The sequence below is a fragment of the Anguilla anguilla genome, chromosome 8 (assembly GCF_013347855.1).
Source record: "Anguilla anguilla isolate fAngAng1 chromosome 8, fAngAng1.pri, whole genome shotgun sequence".
Classification (NCBI taxonomy): domain Eukaryota; kingdom Metazoa; phylum Chordata; class Actinopteri; order Anguilliformes; family Anguillidae; genus Anguilla; species Anguilla anguilla.
In genome coordinates, this window is record NC_049208.1 from 23,683,071 (window position 1) to 23,709,084 (window position 26,014).

The 26,014-nt window shown below is 38.0% G+C and overlaps 2 protein-coding genes across 25 annotated transcripts in view; both read right to left on the reverse strand.

Annotated features, from left to right (window-relative positions):
- Window positions 1-9,408, reverse strand: part of mapre2 (microtubule-associated protein, RP/EB family, member 2) — a 39,333-nt gene extending 29,925 nt beyond the window's left edge. Inside the window, exons 1-2 of the mRNA XM_035429208.1 lie at window positions 9,303-9,408; window positions 5,037-5,076 (exon numbers count right to left, since the gene is read on the reverse strand). The gene's annotated coding sequence lies outside the window, so the exon portion shown is untranslated. The remainder of the gene's footprint in view (window positions 1-5,036; window positions 5,077-9,302) is intronic.
- A 4,162-nt stretch (window positions 9,409-13,570) lies between these two features.
- Window positions 13,571-26,014, reverse strand: part of dtna (dystrobrevin, alpha) — a 71,764-nt gene continuing 59,320 nt past the window's right edge. For 21 of the 24 annotated variants that reach the window (XM_035428672.1, XM_035428673.1, XM_035428670.1 and 18 more), the window contains 4 exons: window positions 24,676-24,765; window positions 22,666-22,789; window positions 21,982-22,111; window positions 13,571-19,657 (listed from right to left, as the gene is read on the reverse strand). In XM_035428672.1, the coding sequence (XP_035284563.1) occupies window positions 19,616-19,657; window positions 21,982-22,111; window positions 22,666-22,789; window positions 24,676-24,765 (386 nt within the window). In that variant the 3' untranslated portion in view covers window positions 13,571-19,615. Of the gene's footprint in view, window positions 19,658-21,463; window positions 21,528-21,596; window positions 21,636-21,981; window positions 22,112-22,665; window positions 22,790-24,675; window positions 24,766-26,014 lie in introns of all 24 variants that reach the window. The other 3 variants (XM_035428668.1, XM_035428667.1, XM_035428686.1) reach the window with 3 other exon arrangements.

The following is a 26,014-nucleotide window of genomic DNA, read 5'->3' on the forward strand; positions in this document are numbered from 1 at the left end:
AAGTGCGCAAGTAGAGATTTATGTTGCAGCCAGGCTTTGTTCTTACTTATGCACAGCTGGTGCAACCAGCCCCTGGTTCTGACTGCATGGTTCAGGAGGCAGTCTCATTGGTAGAGATTAGAGAATAACTTTCTAATGTAGATCAGTCTCTCAGATGGAGAAAGAATTGTATGCATAATGTCTGAGAGATGCATATGCACAAGATTTTGGGGATTCAAATTTTCAAGAATAATATCAGCAACACTTATCAATGCCTCTACTGAATCATAGATGGTTTATCAATGGGCTGCTGGGTTTGGGATGCCTAAAGGGACGCCTGGAGGATAACAGCTAAAAATGAGGTTGACAGCCCAGAGGTTCACGTACTCAGCTATCTCTGAGCCCTAATTACAGCAATACTTGTGTACTTTTCAAGATACATAAAATGGGAAAAACCTAATTTAACATGTGACACCCACATCTCAACATCAACATGGAATTTAGTTTACAATGTTAGATTTCACACTATGAATAACTGAAGAACATTTCACAATGTGACAGGCCGAAACAGGTCCTATACAACACTGAATGCATTTCTATAGCTATTGATTGTTTCTTAATTTGTCCAGATATTTTGAGAACTACTCCATATCATGCTTAGTGGTTGACTTACCATATGCAGATTTTTAAACTCCATAATAAGGAATACCAAGAGGAAATTATATAGTTATATGCTTACTCTCTGACTAAGACTGTCAATGAGCAAAACAGTGGAAGGAAGTGAACTTCTTCTGCCTCCTCAACACGAGGTGAGAATTTTTTCTGTTAGACTTGCTAACATGCATGTTTGTCTTTCACTCTGATAACAAGTTTAAATTGTTAATCTGTTAAATTGGTAATTGTTAATCCTCTTTGTAGAAAGACAGCCACTGATCTGTTTAAGGAAGTACAATGTTGTGTGTGACACCTCGCAAGGATGAGGATGTCAGAACATCCTTTATGAAATTAATTGGGTCATGTGGACATATGATTGCTGCCACTAGGATCAAATGAATGATAAACAGGCTCACAGTAGAGAGGGAGAACCCCTGGAGCATGAAACTCATTACACAGGTACAGGCTATAGCTCAGTGGGACAAGTCAATAAAATTTTGGCGCCCAAAATGGGGCTGAATATATCCAATTCCCACCCCAATTGGACATTCAAATGTCCAATTACCTGCATATGCAACCGCATTCATTCTGCAAACCCCACTGTCATTTCAGGAGATTGTAGACATCCATGGTTATCTTCCTGTCACCAGCTGCTTCTTCACACGCCGTTCACACACTATGGTTAAGCTCATATAGAGCAGAATCAAAGGAAAAACTTGCATATGCAGCTTTGACTGCAATATATGGGCACCCGATCGACCAGCAGGGGTTGCCAGATAGCAATGAACGGGGAGCCCTATCTGACGGATCCATCCCATTCTCTGGGCTATGCAATCGCCAATTGCACCCTATGGACCTACTGGCCACAGTTAGCACTGGTACAGTCCAGATATTATCTTGCATGATACCTTAACCGAATGAGCCGTCTAGCAGTCCTTAAGTCAAATTTGATAAGTCTCAGACAAGGAAATAATCAAAATGATTCACACAGGTAGGCTTCTGTCCATGCCAAACCTCAGAGAGTTTACTCAACCAGAACAAACAAGATGAGATGAGTATGCTTCCCAAAACTGCATTTTCAGAAGGAATTTGCGTCATGGCAATACATCTCAAGTGAAAACACAATAAATGCTAAACAGTGAGTCCAGGGAGTGAAACGTGGAACAGTGAACATTAGTGGGCAAGGTTGGCTACCAAACCATATACGATAACCACTTAATTGCACCTCTGATTCTGGGGTGCTATTTTTGCACCACTTGACTCAGTGGGAGGCCCCATCTGGAATGTGCTGAGCCCCTTCCCCCAGAAGGCATGTAAGCAAACTAGCACTGTAAGTGCATATTGTAGGCAAAACATTAAGTCTGAGGTATTTCCCAAAGAACATGGATACAGGAAATGTAACAAGTCAAGAAAAATTTAATTAATTGCAATCTTTTGTCGGGAACTTCAATTGTTTTTAAACTGGAACATCAGTACTTGCATAGGAAAAATAAAATTTTTGATCTTATAAAATGCATGGTTGGCAGGGAGGTCTGAGGTAAACGCTTGATTGCCTTCATAAGTTAAAGTATGTGTGTCATGGTCCTCTTATTTCAATTTCCACACTTTGATGGCATTTTCAACACTTCTTGTCACTTGAAATCCATTTCTTGGTCTGGAGTTTCAATATTTAGGCTACAGAATTTTAAATCATACAAAGTAAACACTTTACAGAGAAGTCTAAGATAAGCTCCAAGACTGCCTAAATAAATGGACTCCGAAATGAGTACTAGGAGCCAGTTTTTCGACGCACACCAAAGATGAAAGGAAGAGAAGTGATACTGTCAATTCCAATCCAATGTATAATGACTATGTATAATGCATTGTGAGACCAACGACGAACCCCAAAGAAAATACAGTTTGCTCACAGTCTAAAAGCAATTCAATGTATTTTGAATTCTAGGTGCACCAAGCCTGATGCACAAGTCCATTGCTAAAACTTGACTGCTGTCTGAAATTGATTGCTTGTTTGTCTCAAATTGACATTTGCACTACACTAAGGCACAAAATAACACGGCCAATTGCAATTCCTGCTAAATCAAACATAAACTAAGTCAAGCAAATTTGACTAACATTTGCCACAACTTCCAGAGGTTTCCCAGGAGTTTCCAAATTTAAGCCTCCATTCTCACTCTCCCACAAGCCAACACCTGTTTTCTGTTTTCTTAAAATCTTATGAAAGATTAGACAGAGTAGTGATGTTTGCTGAAGCGAAAAACCTGTTATACTGAAATCTACCAAGAGATTGCCCACATTAAATGGCATTACAGTGGTTTAACTAGTTGTTTGCAAACTCTGCATAACTTTGTCTTCCTACATTGTAACACAGACAGCAAACACATGAAGTGATGTGGATAGCTGCTTTAACAAACCCTGTAACGCCAGCTAACCAGGTTAAGCTAGGTATCCTGCTACTAGCTGCCAGCTATTTATCCTTACATTCACAAAACATTATATACAGTAGTATGTAACAGAGCAATATAATATTCTTGTAAAAGCCAGTACCAGTTAAACACACTCATTGGCGGCTACTTAAAGTTATCCAATTTAACAATGAAATGACTTTATAAAAAAGTTTTCCCTGCCTTTTACTCCTAATTTTGAATTCCGAATTGTATTTGGTGTCAGCACTCCGTGATGCATGATGCACAGGCATGTGCATGATGTGACCTGCTGATTCTCATCACACTGTAGTCTACAAGTCAGGCTTGCACAGACATGAGTCTGACCAGTGGGTTTTTTACTAGTGTGCAATGAAATGCTGTCATACCGGCCAACCAATTCCCTTCCTTACCCTTGATACTGCCCTGCAGGTCCAGAAGGGAAACTAGAGCATGGGGCCCACCCGTGCACTAGAACAGTGCCTTAACAGGATTAGCCACCAAGCAGCTCCACAAAGAACATTTTAAATTACTGTAAATGCCCAATTGTATTCATAGGGCCTTTCAATAAGTACAGGCACCTCCATGGATTTGTGAGAAAGCAGAAAAGTGAGTATGTTCCTTCTTCAATGCATGTGAAGCAAGTTACCAGTTGACCTATGAGGTCACAGCTTTGAAAGAGTCTTGCAGCCGCTGGTACAGGGACAGCGCACCTGACTGACTAGAGGGGGTTTGCGTGTAGAATGGGCCTTCCCCCAAAAGTGAAATACTCTCTCCTTGGGCAATGTGGCAGCCAATTACAGGTCCCTCTCCAGGGCTCATGTCCAATCATTGGCATGGTCAAGATTTCATACCAGATAGTGAAATATCACTAAAATGTGTTATCAAGAGTAAACATGTGGCAGCACAATTCTTTCCAGAATAAGATGTTTAAAGAAATTCATAAGGCTCATTTGTGCTGACAAACAGGCAGTCCTTTAAGTATGAATTCACCTCACTGGTGAAGTGACAGCTTAAAACATTTGGATTTAAGTGGGAGTCAGAGCCTTAAAGACTTGCAGTGGACAGGTATCCTTTCAAATACTGTATGTGCATTAGTGTATCTGTGTGTTCATTAAAAAATACATGTAGGTACAAAATGTGCATTAGTGCCACCGTGTGCCCATAAAATGAAATGCACCAGAGAATTAATTAATATACATATACACCGGCATCCAGAAAATTGCACATATTTGAGAATTATATATTTCAAAACCAGATTGAGTATCACATTGTATAATTACTACACACAAAGCACACAAATAATGCATATACCTGCACCATTGTATCTTAAGAAAAATACAAATCCTGAAAATGGCCAGCTCCACCATTTTAACAATACAGCAAGCTGGTAAGTGTTGCACTTGGCTATTGTGAAGTGGTTCATTTCAATGAACGTGGATTACATAAATATTTTCATTGGTACAGTACTCACTCGCCAATGATTCTCAAGACTGGGCAAAAGTTAAATTGAAAATTAGCACCTGATAAGATATGAACTCAGGATCTGACAGGATTAAAGTGCCATTTCATACTGTCATCTGGGCATAAATTTATTTAAATGCATTTAGTAAAAACTACCCTGCCAAAGGGCCCTGGGGTTCTACCAAAGAGCCAGACTGGGGATGTTCCTTTTTGGTATATTAGTTCATAACACAATAAAACTCAAACCGACTTTTATAGGCAAGAAACATTTTAGCATGCCACCCACCTCCATTTACCTCCATATACAGTACATACCTCACATAGCCTTGATTAAATATATATAATCTATTAATAAATTCTACCTTGATATCATCTGAACAATTCTATACTTGAGTTACAGGAGGTTATAGTTTAAAACCTAGACCTGGGGACTCAGGGTTCAGGGTAAAAATAATTCTGATCTTCTGTTTACGGTTAGACTTAAATCAAATAGTCATTTTAAAATATGCTTCCACTCACCCTTTCACCTATGCACTGTGGTTATTTGTCCTCCACGGATCTGAAAGAAACGATACAGCCCTTCATTTAACCAAGCAGTAGAATGGTCCTGCATTTGGAATTGCAGATCTGGTAAATGGCAGTGTGGACTGTAACAGAGGCCTCACTGAGAGAGATGAACAATAGCAATCTGTTGCAGGAGACTCTGTGGTCTCCAGATGTTCCTTCTGTCACTGAGTCTGAGGTGGTACCAGCAGCCCAGTTTACAACATTCAGAAGCTTCTAATGACTTTATGGCGATAAAATGGCTAGTACACTGGCATTCTGGGGGTTGTTGCTGAAAGCAAGAAAATACAATTCAAGTAACGTTATGACTCCAGAGATTTCATATGTTTAATATGACCCAATTATTATTCAAAAACAAATTCTGTTTTTTTTGTTGGAAATATTTCAGACATATGACAGATGCAACCTGATACTTCTGTGCTCAAAGAAAGTACCAGCATAACATAAAAACTTACTGTGAATAAATGATAAAAATAAATCTGTTCATATCTACAGTCTTTTGGAGGACAGCATGTGCTTGTTTGTGCTCTACTGAATTGATAGTGGAGGTTCCAGAAATGAGAACTGAATTTTGCACACAAGTAAAACACAGCCTCCAACTTATAGGAACCTTGCTAACCCTGTATTAGTGAGGATTTCCTTCTTTAGCTCCCTAAATTTGTGAAAATGTGGTTCTTGCATAACAACACACATACATTCCAAAAGAAATGGCAGCTAGCTTTAAAAAAAAAAATTAAGTGTTCATCCAGGGCCAAAAGAATTTACGAGTAGTTCCCTGGGCTTTGAATCAGTTTTGTAGTTTGGGACAGAAAAACAGTAGTTTCAGGTGTCCTGACTATCTACTTATCCACCTGTCCCTGTTACATATTCTGCAATTACTTGAATAATTTGGTGACAGCCATGCAATTGTTGTAAGGTTTCTAACATTCATAATGATATAACAACTTAATATCATCACCCTTAACTTACATTACACAACATAAAACATGATATCGCAACAAAAAAGTCTAACCCACAAAGCATGCACACTCCATACAATTGTAAAAACATAATTACTAAAATCTGTCAGAAAACCAAGATGATGTCAAATTACAGCTAAACGTCAAACACTCTTCCAGGGCAATTGTCCCCATGCTTTCATATACTATGCAGTTTTTGGTATTTTTTTCCCATGTAACTTGGCCCTGGGATTGCCATCTTGTGAAACTGTAGTCTTTATGTGTATGATCAATACATAAAAACCTTGCTAGTTAGCAGAAAATCTCTGTGAATGAGGTTCACTTAAGTGCTCATGGTAATGTACTTAAATATTCTCTTATTATTTTAATTATTATTATTATGCAAAAACAATGGCCTATGAGGCCTGCCAGATGCCAAGTTTTTGAACTGAAAGTCTTTTAATTATTTGTGCTGGTCCAGCTTGACAATATAATGTCTGGTCTGAGTAATTGATGGACTATTAGTTTGTAATAAATTTGTTTGCCTGAAGGCCATTATTAGTTAATTAGCTGAATCATGAAATCATTTATTTAACTTTTTTGTGCAAGTTAAATGTGATACAACTGCTCTCATTTTTAATGTGGGCATTTCCCACTGCTTCTAACAAAACGTACCATGCCCATGCATAACATTTTTAAATACGGCAGCTTGTCCATGGTAGTAAGTAATTGAACTGAATTTAACACGTGAGTGTTGCTTGAAAACATCGCTGCCGATCATCATCTGTTTTTAAATTAGTGCCAATTACTTTATCGCCTTAGATTATTTAGGTGGTGCAAATGGGATAATTGCTTTAGAAGGGGCTTGACAAAGAGGCAATCACAACCTCGCTGGCGGAGGAGTGAAGTGCAAAGCAAGAAAGCAAGGGGAAACAAACTGGCGGCCCTAATGATAAGAAAGCATTTTGAATAGTTTTTGAAACTCGACACATACAGACAGGTGACAAATCAAAGGAAAATCTGAATAAATGAGTGGAGAAACATAATGAATGCAGATGCTTCCATACAGGTGCACTGTATGATACAATTAAGCAATTAACATTCTATCATGCTCTGTGGAATGCATAAAAATGCTTAGCAGGCCCACTTGACCTTGATTTTTGATCAAGATGGCATGACGAAAAGGTCTAAGTGACTTTGAAAGAGGGTTCATTATTGGGGCAAGGATGGCTGGAGCTTCAGTCACAAAGACTAGCTCAAATGGCTAGTGTTTCAATAGGAAAAATTACTAAAATGACATCCGTATTAAGATCTATGTGAAAGACATAAGTAAATGGGTTCAGAAATTATGGTCGAAAGCGAACATTCGATGACTGCGATGTCCATGCATTAGTGCAATATGTAAGGAAAAACAGAAGAGCAACTCAGGAGACTGAGAATGTCAATGCAGGACAAGATCAGACTGTGTCAGCAAGAAACAGTCCATCAACAACTACATAGAGAGGAATATTATAGTGGGGTTGCAGTGCATAAACCCCTCATTACAAAGATGAATGTGGATTTGAGAGTTCAATGGTGCAAAAACCATAGGCACTGGTCTACAGAGATGTGGAAAAAAGTGATATATTTTCAGATGAGTCATCCTTAACCATATACTCCACAAGTGAGCGAGTACATATGTGGCATACACCAAGAGAACATTTTAGGCCTGAATTCTTGACCCCTCGAGTGAGGCGGTTTGGTGGCTCTGTTATGCTATGGGGGACATTTTCCTGGCATGGTTTGAGTCCACTTGTCCCCTTAGAGGGAAGGGTCACTGCAAATGAATACAAAGTTATTCTGAGTTATCACCTTAATCCTATGATGAAACATTTCTATCCTGATGGGAGTGATCTCTTTGAGGATGACGATGCCCCCATCCACAGGGCACGAGCAGGTCAATATAGTATTAATAGGCTACACGGAATGGTTTGACGAGTATGAAAATTAAGTGAATCATATGCTATGACCTTTGCAGTCACCAGATTTCAACCCAATTGAACACCTATGGGAGATTTTGGACCAACGTATTAGACAGCGCCCTCCACCACCATCATCAAAACACAAAATGAGGGAACATTTTTGTCAAGAATGGTGATCCATCCCTCCACTAGAGTTCCAGAGACTAGCAGAATCTATGCCAAGGCACATTGAAGCTGGTCTGGTGGTAAAACACCTTATTAAGATACTTTATGTTAGTTTTTACTTTAATTTGTCACCCGTCTGTATATGTCATCCTTTACACTTTGAAAATATTAAATATGCATTCTTGTGTTGATGATCATCCTGTAATCCTCGGTATTGTACTTAATGTTCCAGGGTTCAGGTTTGTAATGTGAAGTACCAATCAATACCAAAGCAAGTAGTTACATATGCTGTATGGAATGGGCTAACTGAAGTTGGGAATGTTAAAGCCATACAGATAATTTCGCACAGGCCTGCACTTTGGGATTTGTCTGATGACATTTGAAGAAACTAAATGAAAGAAGAGATGGTGAGATGAATTATAGTGACTAGTTACATAATCTAATGTAGATAATGTAGCATAACGTGGGTAGCATTGCTCAGCAAGACTGCTATAGTATTTAGTTTGTGTGAAAAATATCGGGAAAGTTTAGTTGTAAGTTTGCATAAATTTGCTATCAAGACTTCGGTTCGCAGGAAGATGAAATGAATCGCTCTGATCTTGGAATGCTTGGAATATACTTTCTTTATACATCTTTTTCCGCTGGAAACATTTTTGTGGAAATTAGCTACAAAATTAGTTGAAGTCATTCCTTGTGAAGCAATTCTATATACAGAGGTGTGATTTATCCTTGGGGTTACTTTGTAATTAGCTTAGTTAGCTAGATTGCGAGCCGGCTACATTTGTAACGTGACAGCTAGCAAGTTTATTTCCCCTGTGCACAAGTTTGATCTCAATGAAAATCACTATAAATAGAACGATTGCATGAAGAAAAAATCCGATTAACGTTTGAAACTGGCGGAGATAATTCTTAGAGGCATCACTTGCCATTGCAATAATTAGGTTTGTCCAACTTAGCTTAGCATAGTAGCAGGCATGATAAACCGAAACCAAAGCCCACGTTGACACACCGGACTTGTATCTTTGATTTGCTGCTTTAAAAACACTGAGGTAAACGTGAACAGGATATACGCAATCACAATTGTGTGCTAAAGAGTAGCAGCTACTATTAATGTCAATATTAGAAAACATAGGTGATGCATCTTGGACTTCACTCACCAGTTCCCTCAGTTCACTGTTTCCTTGTGTACCAATAACGAGTAGCTGCTTTTTCTGATTTACTCCACCCTCGCTCTCACTTAATCACGTGATACCGCGAACCAACACACCAGGCGAATATTTTTAACACTGACGTGTAGCCTACTAATACTATATTGACCTGCTCATATGTATGAGGATCAACCATAGCATGCTTGTGCATTTCCGCGATTTTAAGAAAAGGGCCATAAACTGTTTGACATTTCACAATTTACAGCATGCGATTAGCTACTTTCCTACGGTCCATTGTTTCAATATATTTCCAAAAACGTGAAAAATATCTGTCATTCTACGCTTCTACCCCCGAATTCTATATTTAAATTGTATGTCACACAATATGTTCAGAAAATCGATTTTATCGGTATTGAATAAGGGGGTTTTCATAATATTTTGGGTGTTGTTCCATAAAGCCATGTGTCACCAAATGATCTATGAATCAACGTATGAAATAAATGCTCATTGGTGCACCAGCAACGTTAAATCGAGAAGTAAAAGCCCACAAAAACTAATGTTAAATCAAGACTTCAGCCATCTGGCAGAGGCAGGGTGCAGGGCACTACTACTACTACATTTGTACCTAGTCTTTAATTTTCAACCAAGATGTAAGCATATATGAGTGGACTGCAGTTCCCCAGGCATTTGCGAATGAGGCTTCACAAACAAGCATCACCCCCAGCAGTCTTCACTCCCAAGTAATAATGCCTGGAAATGATGATGTCATTATTATTATTATTATTATTACATTACAGGCATTTGGCAGACGCTCTTATCCAGAGCGACGTACAACAAAGTGTATAACCATAACCAGGAACAAGTATGACGAAACCCCTAGAGAGAAGTACCGGTCCAAGTACAGGGAACAACCGCATAGTTCAACTTGGACCCTGGTGGTTAAACTGATTAACACTAACAACGAGAACGTTTTTACTCCATTATTATTATTATTATAGAAAGAAGAATAAGAATAATGATCTGTTTTCCCCTTTACTAGTGTTGCTCATTTTCAGTTCACAGTAATGTGTGGAACTGTGTCTGCATTGTAATTGTACCTCTGCATGCATATGACATTGTTTAGCATAGCTTTTTCCAGTGTCAGAAAATGGAAGAAATGACAATTTATGTAAATTTACCAATGAGAAATGTATGCTATGTGGTCATGGTTTGTAGTATGGGGCGATAAACATCACTTACTGTAACTGTACTACACTTTTTTTGGGTGGGAGGGGGTCTCACTTTTCTCATGCCTGGGTCTCTCCTTTCTCTCTGTCCACCCAAACTCACACATTCTGTAATCATTTTCTTTTCTTGGGATTATTTCATTTCTCCCCACTAGGAGTCAAACTGGCTTTGGAAAGACAATATTTGTATGATCAATATCTATCCTGATGGGAGGCCTGAGGGGTTGTACCTCATTAGATGGAACGATAGGGGCCTGAACCGGTTAGTCAAGAGGAAAAAAAAATCCTTTCTAAAATAATTTTTTTTTAAAAATAAATAAATGACCTGGTTTATATTTGAACCAGTGAGTCATGTCTTGGATACAGAGCAGAGAGATTGGTTAGACCATGTGTATACATTTGGCAGGTGCAGCAATAGTGGAGGAGCACGATTATAGTTCTGCACTTTCAATTTAAATGTGTGGCCGAGAATGGCTATGGACAAGTTGTTATCCTTTGGGCTGAGATTCAAGGAAATGGATTAATTTTAGCAAACATCTATGACTCCATTGTTAATGACCATGGTTATTTTGGAGACTTGTAATGCAGAATGAATGGGATGGCAGGCCCGGTTTGAGTCCTTTCAACTCCTGCCTCTGTAAATATTCTGAGTGCTTTGTGAAAAATAAACCCAACAACAAAAGTTATACATTTAACTTTTCCCCTTTTAACATATTAGGGGTAAATTGACTCATTTGGAAAATGTGTTTGCATGTGTGGGAAGACTACCCACGGAAAACCATAATTTAGAACTGCCTCATTGAAAAAAGCATCACCAGCAACACTGAGAACTTTCGCTATGAGTTTCAGTGACAGGTGGACAATGTATACATAATCACTGCTGTAAGTCCTACTCATACTTTTAAGGTTTGTGTTCTGTAAACTATCTATAATTATGTTTACCATTTGTATTCGTAATTATATACTGTGTATACGCTCGCGTATTCTACACTGTTGCTTTGTTTGTCATGTGTTAACATCAGGAGTGTGTTAAAATTCCAGTTCTAGGTGCTGCTATAACCTTGACGCCCTCCAGTGGGAAAATGCATGACTGATGGCCCTGATTTTCTACAGTCTGAGAGTTTCCTTGAAGGCTTTACATTCACATTTTAGCATACTCTCTTATCCACATAAACTTGTAAAGCTTGCATTTCTTCTTGCAAACAATCAATATATACAGCTTCACATTTACAGAATCAATTCAGGTTATGTACCTTACTCAAGGGTACAAGCTCAGCTCTCAAGCCATTATGCTACACTACCACCCACAGGAGCTATGCATCAACCTCCTGCCTCAGAGTAGGTGGGAGACATAAATTAAATAATTGTCTGCTACTGTAAGCATCTGCTTGCCCAAAGCAGCAGGACTGCTCACTGCATAGCTCGCTGGTTTCTATATTAATTCCAACACCAAATGTCACGGTCACTGGAGAGTGAAGTGTGTGCATTGTATAATTTAATATGTTTCAAAATGTAAAATTCAGGCGAGAATTATTGTCAGCCTTGAAAACAATGCTCAAGAGACTGTAGAAAATAAATCATAAACTATTTATTTCCAAAAAAACTGGTTTCACAATTACTGACACCCCTGTGTTTAGCACATGATACAGCCTCCCCAGGCAAGGATAATGGCAGTGTTAGTCCTACTGAAGCGTAATATCACTAAGAATGCACACAATGCCTATTTACAATAAGTGTTAACCAAACAAAGCAAGTTTGTATCGTAGCAAAAGTAAATGACACTAGACAGAGCAGTACAAAGCTATACATTTCCACAACAATTTTGTGCCAATAGAGCTGGACACACTGCTCACTGCGTATTTAAGTTTATCTGAATGAAGTGTATTTGAAGAACCACTGAATAATCAGTAGAGATGAAGCAATGTTTATTTGGAATGAACCCAGAATGATGTATGGACAGAATTTACTGGACCTAGGACCTTAGTACTTCAGCATTCTATTTAGCAGATATTGGATGATATGAGCCACATTGAGGTGGTCTTATTTTTCCGAAGGTTTACAGAGATTGGGGAAATGAAATATTAGATGGATAAAATAACTGATTAACAATTTGATTACCACTTTATTTACTTCATTTATTTGGAATGTAACCAGTCCACATGGTCAGCAGGGCTCCTATCACCCTATTGTGCAAAAGAGACTCCTTCTGGTGTTCTGGTGTTTTCTGTCAGCCCCCAGTGTGGCCCTCTACTGAGGTCCCCTGGATAAAATGACTACTCAAATCAGCTGGTAAAATAAGGGGCAGCTGACAGAAAGCACACTATAAGATGCACAGATCTACAAAATCACCAAACCCAACAGGAAGGAAAAAAAGCTAATTTTTTCAATTCCGATTAAATACACACCAGAAATGATTTGTCATTTTCTCCCTAAAAACAAAAATGTTATAAATAATAATAATAATACACATAATGTAATACTATAGAAATTTGTCATCAAATTTAAATAAGGGCAAATAGACATAAAATAAACTGTGCTTTCTCTAGATAGCTCTACTGGCACCTGTTAGTATAGACATTAACTGCTACTTTATACCAATCAGGATTTGCGCTGCTCCATGCAAGACCTGAGTGACTATGAATTTACAATCCAATACGAATGTACAATCCTCTTGTCCACATTTTAAGAGCAAACAATGATGAATTTACCAATAGGTACTGTGTGCTCAAAATTCAGACTGCTGTGGCTAGTAATGAAATGTGTTGTTCCAGTGGGATGCCCAGCTAATCCCAGTGGGATTCCAAATGCCCAGCTAGACTCAAGCTAAATAAAAAACCAACCAAAATAACCACTCTTTACCTTTCTTATTAACCATTAATCAGAGCTGTTTCTAGGCATAGGCATTCACTTAGGGCCCCATCTGTCTGGAGCCCCCCCCCCCCCCCCCAAAGGATGCCAGGCCTTTGTGCGAACCCTATTAAAACAATATTTATTATCCTTCACCTTAATAATACAAATAATATTAATAAGAAATAATTTCATTCCAGGATATTCACATTTAAATATTTTAATCACTTCAAAATATAACATGTCCCAGTTGTTTCCAACACAAACAAACAAACAAAAAAAAAAGATACTGAACAACAATACAAAACAGACATCATTAATTCTATTACAATACCATGAAGAGACAAAGTAGGCATATTTAGTGCTTCCTTGTTCAGTGTATTACTTCTAAAGGTGTCAAGCACAGTAGTAGCATTTAAAGTACTATTTTTTACATTTAGTAGTGACAGCTGGACAAATGTACATTTTTGGTTCAAAATACAGTGCCCTTGAAGGGGAACTGCAGTCAAAAGCTATAACATTATATGATGTATAATACATATGGATATGAAGAAAATCATTCCTGAATTCTGCGGATTGAGGGTGATCTTTTGTTCTCTGAGCAGATTGTGACACACTACTGTATTTATGTAATAAGCAAACTTTGTACAGGGAAAGCAGTAGCTGGCTAGTTGACTTGAGAGTGATGATGTCCAGTGAAGTTGATAGGACTTGGAGCTAGTACTTGCGCTGCATTTCTAGAATGTAAGGAATTGCTTATCCATATCCATATCCACATGTACATAATATATAATTGATCATTTTACAAATACATACATATGCGCACGCACATAGACATGGCAGTGTGCGTGTAGGCACAAGTGTTCAAAATAATCAATTATAGATTTTGACCAGTGTTCTCCTTACATATTCAGGGCATATTAGTGTCATATGTACAGCTGAATTAACCATTTTCTTGGGTTTTGCTCATTAATCAATACGTATTTACATGGTAACACTACATTATTGATTTGTAAAAACTGGGAAAACCACAGAAAATAAAACCCTTGGTCTAGTCACCAAATCTGCAGTTAAATGACAGATGAATTAAATTTTAACTTGTTTCCAATTTTCCCAACCACAGGGGATGCTATACACCCCACCAAAATGTTGATGCTCCATGAATAAAATTGGGCAGTTCATGCAATTAAGAAAGTAAATATTATTTCTTACCAAAACAGTAGTCCATTCAGAGGGAAAGATCTCTGCACACCCAAACTCTTAAGCCAGTAGACAGCACACAGCATTGCTCAAGTGTTAGCTGAAGGGGATTGAACCGTTTGACTGAAAAATGGAGGCCAGACATCAGCTTGATTTGTCTGTTATTACACATCTAAATTTAATTCCATATAAACTTGAGTTACATGTATAATATGAAAATGCACTCTTTGAATAATATTAACACTACATACTGAACAAAGAGAAAAAGGCAGTGTAGATGCCAACATTTAAAAAAAGGGAATTTTAAAGCATTGCTCATATATATTAAATGAAAGCCATTTAAATAAAGATGAAAGATGGGTTTGAGTTCAAGACTGAAATGTCAATAGAATTAACAGATAGGAGAGGTGGACCAGTCTAATGCAGCTGCTACTAGTATAGTTGGGCAGGTGTTTCACTGAGTTCCATCTGGCTTGCATATACTCATCAGTAGTTTGTTGAATGTGAGACAATGATCATGCAGTGTGTAAAATTAGCTTTGCTTTGTGCCACATGCCATTGATGTAAAAATAATATAATTTATTACAGGACATTTAATGATAAAAATAACTATGATACATCAAAGGATTTTTTGTTCACTAGACCAGGTGTCATGACAGTATTCTCCATTTGGGCATTTTTGGAAATGTAGGTGGTCTAATATAAGTTAACTCTTTAGTACCAAATGATCTTGAATAACCAATTGAATATGATAAATATGAATCTGAAATAATGTTAAATTAACAATTGTACATGTATCCTAAGAATGTATGTTGAGTGAGTGACAGAATATACGTACATGCAATCAGGCTGGATGTTCGATAAGCAATGATAAATAAATATATTATGAATGGATTTTGAATAAGGAATGGTCTACATTGAATAAAATGGATGTTGAAAAAAGTATGGCATAGATTTAACTGGACCCTTAAGAGTTAGTTATGGACCCAGACCCTTTTTTATGTGTGTGTAAGGGGTACTTGTCCTGAGCTGACATCTGTGATTTTTTTGTGCACTAGCAGGGTATGTGCATCACAGCTGATTTTAAAAAAAACATTTTAATGACAGATGCCATATGGTGTATGGTATGGAAGCTTGTAGCAGCCACACTGACCCATCTCCTTGAAGTGTGGAAATATAGACAGAGGACAGCCCTAAAGAGAAGGGAGATTTTTTAACAGGAGGAATGGCATCAATTTCTAAATAAGAACAGAAGAATGTGTAAATTCTTCTAAAAGAAAGTTGATGAATATGAGATATTTTTTGTCTGTTTGCAAAATCATTTTAGATAAAGTTTAAAGTGGAAAGAATACATGAACCTAACGTAATATAGCCATTTTCTGGAAAATCTTAAAATAGCACTTTAAATCTTTCATTATTTTGCTATTTCACGGGAAACGTCACAGTGTATAATGGAGGCTTTAGCCTTCTGTTCAGTGCTGCCCTGCTTAGTATGAAGACAAGTGAATGAGATACATTGTGCTTTGCCCAATAACAAAGCCACAAATATACAGTTTAGATCGAATCTAGGGCTTAGGTGACATTACACCAGTATAGTGTGTTAATGTTAGGCTGCGTCTCATCCTGTTTCCTTTATTTGAGGCCACCCCAGTAAGCTGTTTTGCTGACCTCTACAAGAAAACCAGCTCAGGAGGTGAACAGTACGGGGAGGGGAGAGGGCAGGAGATTCAAGACGGTAGCTTTGGACCCAGCTGTGGCTGTGTTATTTCGCATTAAGATTATGTGTTTAATCATAGCAGTGCAAGTTCAATACATTTCAACATAATTTATCAAATTGTAAATATAAAATCAGCAAGCCAGCTAAATATATCTTAATCCAATTACCTAGCAAGTTACCCATTTCAATTTATGTCCAAACTTACTGGGTGGGGTGGCGTGGATAAATGGATTTTAATCTTTATCATTTAGATAAGCTATCAAAGTTATCTAATCAGCTTGCCTGGTATCTAATTAACTTGTACAACCCACTGTCAATATCATGAGCCAGCAAGCTAAATCCTTTTTCATCTTATAGCTACCATTCACAAAATAATATTAATTGGGTGGCCAGCTTGATCTAATCAATATTGAACCTTACTGATGACTAGCAGAACGGCCTTATGCAGAATTCACTCTAGCTAGCTCTCTATATAATTGTCCTGTCAGGCATTTTTCAACAGAAAGACACCATTATACATAACATTATACCTGGTACACAAAATAGTGTGTATTATAATTCATACACAGTTTTTCATATTATGCTGATGAAAAACATAAGAGCTTATGTAATTCTCTTTCATATTTTTAATTTGGCATTTACATTGCTTAACCTGAAACCTCGCTGAATTTTTGAACTGTCTGCAACTATAACACAAAGTGTTGTGGGCAATAGGAATTTTCTCCCATGCTCCCAATCCAGGATAAAGCACATAATGCCGGATCCCTGGAAGGGAACTGATGATGGGGCCACATGCCAACTGCCCTTGCTTAAATTGACCTCCAGTGCTATTGGGGGACACACAACATGGCCAAAAGCATACTCATACTCAGTAAGAGGAGTTGGCAAACGAGGATGTAGAGCAGGGATCTCAAACTCAAATCCTGGAGGGCTGCTGTGTCTGCTGGTTTTTTATGTGTTCCTGCACTTAAGTGCTTAGTTTAAGTCATTGATTGCTAAAGAGTCTGGACACCTTGTTCCCAAGGCCAGGATTGGCTGCTGATTGAAAGGAAATCACGAAAACCAGCGGAGACTGTGGCCCTCTGGGACTGGAGTTTGAGACCCCTGGTGTAGAGGGAGAAGCAGCCTAAAAGGACTGGAAAGGGAATATTATGTAAACCCTTCCAGGACTCTGGCAATCGAGGGCAGCAGAAATTGTTTTGGAGAGTTTCACCGCCATCTAGCTTTATATAAAAGAACTGCATTACCACAATACAAAATAATGGCCATTGGGGGAAAGGCATCAAGTCAGAAGAGAGTCACATTTGAATTTGAATTTGAATTTGAATTTGACCCTGATCTAGCATGTGTTGGACTGGGACCAATATTATATTGTATACAAACAGTGGGAGAAAATCACAGGACAGGTATATAATAAGCACCTTATGTGAAAGACACAAACAATTAGGCTCAAAGCAAGCAAGATTACTTCATTATACATAAACACCAATTAAATAAAAGATACCATGCAATTTTCTGGATGACTACAGAACAGCAGAAGTAGACAACAAATCCTAATTATTAATGGTCAAAGGTGAACAAATAAGAAAATATAAATTCCAATCAATATTAACATTCATTTGTGGAACCGCAATGAACAATAGTGGATATTCTTTTCAATACCTGAATGCCATGCTGTTTTTGCCCATGTCTTAAAGAAATGCCTCTGCAAAAAATCATGCTGATATACACAAATCAACTGTTATAACTACCTTTCAAATACAAATTTCAAGTTGGATGAATTGAATAGAGAACAGAGCACTCCAAACATTAGCTACGTCAACTCATTTCTCTTGTGCTATCCTACTTTTACAACTACTTATACAATGTTGGGAGAGCTCACAAGAGCCTAACATCTGCACACATATTGGAATCAAAATCAAATACAACCAAACCAGAAAGAAATCAATTTCAATTAAACAATTCTCAAAAACACCTGAAGGCCTCTTGAGAGAACCTATACTGTTTCTCTTAAACACATGCTCTGTTAATAACCAGCCACAGAACACAAAAAGAAAATGAACCAATAACTCTCATAGTCCTCTGATTTTATGGCACCTGTGGTATTATAGACAGCTATGTTATTGAGAATCCTCAAATCCCCAAATCACTTCACAGTTTACACTTCCTTATGCTGTGGAGTAAAACTAGCTCTTTACATGTCATTTACTGCTTTATTTAGCAGCATCACTAGTTTAATGTTGAAAAGTCTACTTCATGCAAAAAATATATGTATATGTATGTGTATATATTATATTTATATACTATACACACACACACGCACGCACGCGCACACACACACACACACAAACACACACACATATTTACAGAAGCAATATGGCTGAGATATTTTGATTAAAAACTTTTTCATTTGAAATTCAAGTCAGTCCTTTGCTTACAGTTCCAACTATCTGAGGTGCAAAATCATGAATGGGTAACTGAAAAAACAAAATTTAATATGTGGTTCCTGAATATGTGGCTCCTACCGTTTAGTAGGCATGTATATTGCAAATAATGGAACTCATTTCACATATGAGAAATGTATTTCTTTCCACTAGAACATCAGTTCCAGGAAAAACTTTCACATTTAAATAAATTTAAATAATTCCTTCTGGTAGGATGCTCAGCATGAACTTGCCACAGGGTAACAGACCAAAAACATATTTTGATTTAGCTTCTTTCCTAAATTATTAAAATTATTGAAGCATTTCCAAAATGGATAAATTCTACATGTAAAGGCCCTTCAAATATAAGGAACAACACAGAAATTTTGAGATTTTCAGTAAAGCTGCTGTGTCCTTTGAAATACTAAAGCAAGAAGACTGATGCTAAATGCATGTTCAGCAGGATAAGACACGCAGAGTGAGGGCTATGACTCAATGTTCAGTGGCACTTGTACATTTCTGAAATTTAATAAGCTAAATAAGTACAGTAAATCAAACACAAACCAAGCATTTTGTCCAGACTTTCTGTGAAATATGTCATTGCGTTAATGAACTGCTATAGTAATAGTAAAAATCACAACACCAATGATAATACTGCTATTGGATAAGCAGCAGTAAGCTGCCATTTCCTGTCCTGGTATAGGCAATGAATCATGGTTGCAAAAATGCTGAAAAATAAGTAAATATGGATATATTTCTTTTGAAACCCATGACTAACTACAATCTTTTGGAAGCAGTTCCAGTGCTCTTGTTGAGGGATTCGCTGCAGGGCTCGTGCTCGTTCCATTCTTCTGATAGGACTAGCAGACCCCCCTCTTCCCCTGCCGTCCCAGTCCTCATCCTCCGATCTCACATGCTGTACCTCTCCTCTCCAGTCTGGGCATGGCTCATCTAGGGAAACACCGTAGACTCAATCTTTTTCTGGCTAAATATATCAATAAACATATATCTGTCACAGTGCATTAAGCTGACATAAAATGCTGAACAAAGTTTGTTTTCCAAAGAGAACTAAAAAGCATGAAACCCCACGTCAGTACCATGTTAACAAAGATATTTTTTTTTTCACTTTTTAAAAAATGTTTTTGAAATAAAATTTCCTGAGTTTTTCCAAGATTAAAAAAAGTTGTGTGGACCCTTTCCTCAGTTATACAATGGCACCCACTCCAGCCACACCCCTTTCAGCTTTGTCTTCAAACCCCAGAGGCAATTGGGGAAGAAGACAGACACTCAGTAAATGGATTTCACAGAAATCATAAACCATCATACTTCACAGAGGAGCAATTCCATCAACAGGCTACTTTTCTAGCACATAAAAATAATATTTATAATTTAAAAGGCAAAATGCTTTTCACAGAGGTATGCCATTCTGGTACAGGTAAGACAACAATTTAAGTTACTTAACATTTACTAATTTCACCCAATTGTGTTCCCCAGTGGTTCCACTTAGTTCCCTGGTATAATATTCCCTCCAGTTCACTATGTGGAAAAAACAGTGTGAAAAACAAAAATCTTGAAGTTAACTTAGCGCTGATAGAATTTGCTCATTTCAAACTATACTTCCTTTTTCTGCTGAAAAGCTTTTGTCATCAAAATGATATACCCCTTTTTAAATCTGAAAGGGCTCTTATTCCTCATGTCTTCCTTTATCAAAATGCATTTCTTTTACAAAAATGTGCTGCATTTTTCTGTGATAAAAGATGCAGCTGCAAAGTAAAACTGCAGTTGATACATGCATACTCAAGGAAGGTAAATATAGGGAGAGCAATAGACTTGCCTAGTTCAATCTGGTGACACATAATAAATTAATTTAGCTAATGCTAGAAACCCTTCATTTATATAGTAACAGCTGTATGGAATTGCACAAGTAACAAAAATGTACTCAATGCACAGTGCTTGAGTGTGAGGGACACTCATGAGTTCATGATTAATGCTACTGTTAAACACATCATGAATTGGTGGCTGACAGTGGCATCTGCTATTGCTCAATGGTTTGGAATGCTAAAAATGCACTTGAGATATTTGGAATGGTTGAATGGTATTGGGATGGCAGGTAATAACAGTGTATGTAATGGGCATAATGGACAGTCATATGTTAGTGGCAGAGAGCATGCACTGCAACTATATACACATGAAAATAAGGGTACATGATGCCACTGTTCATTTGAAGGGAATGTGGCAAGCATCTCGGATTATCTGGTGTGTGGCCTTTGCCATGCCTCTGGTGTGATATGCCCTGCGTATGCTTGTGCAGCTGAACTATGGAAATTGATTTAGACATGCCCTCTTCTCATCTGTGCTAGTGCTATTTTTTAGCCAGTTACATTTGAATCCTTAAAACATGGTCATACATTTCAACATTTTTAAGTCTTTCTATGCATCTTTTAAGTATGATATCTGGAACCAGCTTTGTCCTCTGTCTTTTTTAAATGCCAGTTTTACCTTTTCTCGTAATTTTGACAAGACTGCTCTTGTCTACTGGGAACATCCCTTCCAAGGCAATGCTTTAGCTAGCCTAACTTGCCAGGGTCATAACATTATAGTATTATCAGGTTGACTGATACAAGATAAGTCTAACAATCTTCAGGGGATGTGCTTTGAAATAACCAGACTGTGAGACTGCAATTTGGCCAATTATATGTCAGTGTCGGGAGCTTCAGGCCATACTTGTTACTAGTACAGTTGATTGAAGTGCCTCACCTTGGACCAAAAATCGTTCTTGGATTTATTATTAGTATTCTTATTCTTATGCATCATTGGAGATCTGAGAAAAGGCCACAGAATGAGAAAGAAGTTGAAAAACAAGCAGGAAGCAGTTTTGTAGAGCACTTACTCAGAAACGGATGGAATGCGCTCATTCCTGCAAAGTCACCTAGGACAGGACAGGACCAAGAAAAAGGCAGAATCAAAGAAATTAAGAACATGACTAAAAGAGAGGAAAAAAACCTCTTTTCACAGATTTTCCAACAGAGACAGTGCACATGAACACATAAAGCGCAGGTGCAAGCTTGAAGCACTCTGATATTACACACTTGTAGGCAGTCTATGGTCTTCACACCAGCAGCAGAGATAAGCAGCTCAGATTCTACTTCTACACATAGATTGTACACACACTTCTACTTATGCTCAGTTTCAGGCTAGCGATAAGCACAGGATACTGATGGAGCTATCCACAGTGGTCTGTCGATGTAGCTGATGGGTGAAAAACGGATACTCACCATGTACGTTTTCTCTTGCTGGTTCTGTTTCAGGAACTCCTCCATCTTCAACTCATTTTCAAGTTGTCGAACAGAGTCATTTTCATAGCTCTCAACTTCCGGCCTCATAAAGTCTGCATCATCTGCTCCCCTGACACAATTTCACAATTTACAGCTTAGTCATTTTGCCAAGCACTCTTATCCAGAGTGACTTACAATAACAGTTGCATTCAATTAAAGTGGGCAATATAGGAAGAATTCACATCTTGGCAAGTAATATCCTGCACTAAAAACAATGCTTCTAGCAGTAGGTGAGGTTAGAATGCCCACACCAAGTGATGTTGGGGAAGTGCTGGAGGGAAGGTCAGGAATAGTGGAACCAAGATGCGGTCTAAAGAAATGATCTTTAATGTGGCAACAGAAGAGGGACAGCAAATTATATCCTTACAGTACTTTGGAGGCCATTCCAACACTGTGGTGCCAGGACAGAGAAGAGTGTACACAGTGACACCAAATAACGCACATTAATAGGCAAGCCTTGAACCGCTAATGCTATCTGTAACCACTAAATGTTTATTTAGTTACATACAGTATTTAATGCTTTTTTTAAAATCAAGTTGAAAAAGGAATGTGGCTGATGCAGGATAAGCAGGTATTTAGATGTCAGTAAGGCTGCTGGTCAACACAGAGGCGCTTAAGTGGTACCCTGGTTTGCGGGCATGGATCTGTGCAAGGAAGGCCTTCTCTGAAGTGGGCGATAGGACCAGGTCATCAAACTGCGGGCGGCCGAAGTCTGAGTCCACATTGCTCTCTGTCTCGCTGCCAGCCTCTAAGGAACAGTTTAAATGGGGAAAGTGTGTGTTATTGGAAGAGACATACATATGCCATTTCATAACTGATTTTTTATGAAGTTTAAAATTGGATTTTCAATTGACAAGTATACCGTCAGCAAGCTGATTCTTATAGTTGATGAGTTCTTCCCAATTGCAGTGACAGATAATCTTGATGCTAGACTACTACATTACATTCAATTACCTTTTCAGTTGAATTTCTGATTAACATTTTTATGAGTAATGGGATGGAGTCATAAAAACAAGGAGATTCGTTCCAAAGTACTAAACAATTTATTTGGGTAATTCAATCTGTCATTCCATTTACTATTCTGAGCTGCAAACAGACAGCACACCTCTGAATTACTTTGGAATATCAGTTTCTATATTTAAACAGAGACCACAAATATTCAAATCCCTCTTGCTGGCAGTGATACAATCCTGCAGATGCTACTTTTGAGAAGTACGGGTGGTTTTGCTGTCGTCATGTTCTTGTTTTTAAGGGTATTCTCATAACCACAAGGCCCTGACTTCCTGTCACATGACATTACTGTATCCTGTTAAAGATCTAAGTAGTGTCAGCCTGGGACTCCCCAAACAAAAACATTTACACATCTGAGCACTACATACATATGTTAAGAGTGAATATTGTTTAAATAATTCCAAAAACCTCTACAGTATATTATGAATATCACTTGACTGGTGAAAAAACAGACAACATTTTTGGGTATGTGACCTGAAAGCTGAAGGTCTTGAGGACAAAACAGTGAATATTTTTTATGAATCATATTTTGCTATAAGCGATGTGTGGAAGCATATTAATTTATTTGATCCAGGTCTAGCTCTAGTGGTATTGCCTTGTGTCCATCAAAAGGCACTGCCAGAATACAGAGAATCTACTACTCTGGACCCAACATGACTCCGGAATACAAGTGTTTTGAGAAGTATGTTACAAGAAAGACAACTGACTGTTTAATTGACAAGGCCGTTGCAGGAAATGATGGTCAGAAAATGTGACCCGACATGAGCTTGAGATATATGTCTCGCACTCGGCCATTTCATAGGAGAGCTGAAAAATGTTGCAGAATCACTATCTGGCCAAAATTGAGTTAATGCCAGAATCACATTCCTGTTGATCAAATCTACCATTCACCTAAATTTCACAATTGAAATTGTTGTGTAAAATATGTGAAATTTTGTTTAATATTGGGACCAGTTAGTCATATTTAACTCATCATAAATGTCACAAACAAAACGTTCACATGTTCAAACATGTTCGTCATTGATAACTAATTACAACTAATAGCTAAGGATGAGGCAAATACCCAACATATCAGGTCAGGATATATCCCTGGAAAGGAGATGCGGCAGTTCTGGTAAACACCATCGTTTGTCACATAGAGAGAGAGCGCACCCACACCAACACAAAATCAAATAAACAAACAGCTTTATCCTTCCCCCTCACGGGTTCTGGGCAACAAAAAAAAAAATAAAACCACAAACTAAAATAACAAAGACAAAAGAAAGTAAAATGGAGTGACAGGTTTTCAGCTTGCCACTCCTAGCTGACCATCTTTTCAGTTGCCAGCTACATCGTTTTCTTTCTTGCTGTCTTTCGTGCTCTGACAAACATAACTCAGGAACTCGCTCTCTCAGTGTGAGCTCACGGTCTCGGCCCCATGTGGAGGGGAACACACCCTTAAGCACCCGGGCTGATTAGTTAACACAACCCTGGTGCATGTGTTCTCTCTAACAGTCGGATTCGCTTCTGGCGGACCGAATGCGACAATAAAATCTCAAGATTCATTTTTTTTTGTGATTATGGAATCTTTTGGTTTTTACTGATGTTTTGTGGTGGTTGTGTATACCTAGGCCGGCTTCTCACCTGAATTGAGCTCCTTGACAAGTGATGACATGGTGTTTGTGATGGAATCTGCCGCCACCAGCAAGTCATTTCTCAAGTTCCTCCTGGAGCCTGACAAATGCAAACGGCCAGTTAAAAAGGAGAACAGGATCAGGAGAGCACATTCTACATTCCCCTGTTGCCTGGCAACACCAAGGCAAAAAGTGAGCTCTTTCCATGGCTTGTGCATAAATAACCTTCTGTGAGCTCTCTTCTCTTCAGCCCATACAGTAAATATAACAGGCTAAGAATATAGCCTGGCATCTCACACTGTGTGGGTTGGAGAAATATTCATAATCAGGGTGTCAGTGGAGAAATAATTAACTTAACAGCTCAAATGTCATCATTTAAACACTGTAAAAAGCCTGCTGGGCCATACATGAAAGCCTTGTTTCAGGAGCTTTTTCTCCAACATTAGTCAAGCAATACACACATGCATGCCATTATACATGTAAGTATTCACATACAACATTATATACTGAAATGCTAATACAGGGACACACATATAATAATAACGATAATAATAATAATAATAATAATAATTATTATTATTATTATTATTATTATTATTACAACAAATGCAAGCAGCTGTTTGCCCAAGGGAGTGAGAATGTGAATATAATTTACCAAAAGAACATTTCATTGATCTTTAGAAAATAACATGGTTGTTGTAAATCAGTGATAGACTCTTTCTTGTCCTTAATTACCAGTGTGAATGATTAGGAAAGGAGAAAGCATCTGACAATGGAGAAGCTTTCACCATGCCAAACCCAAGAAGCCATAACTCACCTAAATCTGTTGAATGCATATTTTTGTAAAGCAGCGTTATCATTATAGCCCTCTGTAAATTATGCCTCTGCTTGAACAGCAAATACAGGCTTCATCTAAGGAAATCCCTTCAAAGGTAGATGTGTAGGCTCTATGATTGAACACAGGGGGGTGATGCACACCAACTAATACTCTGTAACAGATATATATGATGACATCATTGTTTTTGCAGAGACTCTGCTGTAATTTACTCATTCATGTTGGAGGCTACGTAAATAATTTTTAAAAGTTTTATAGCTGTCCAGTCACAAGCTGCGGGTGTAATGCAACAGACAGTTGCATTTTGTAAAAATGATGTAATCGTTATTGCCTTCCTATTACACAAAGAACTGAAGAATTTTCGTCTGTTCTATTTTACCTCACTTCCACTTTGCTAAATCACCCATTCTGCAGTGGCATATTTTTCCTTTAAACAGTGACATGAATGGCATTTGAAAAAGATGGCATATTACTTCATATTAATATAGCAAATTTGTTTCAAAATCAGAATGGC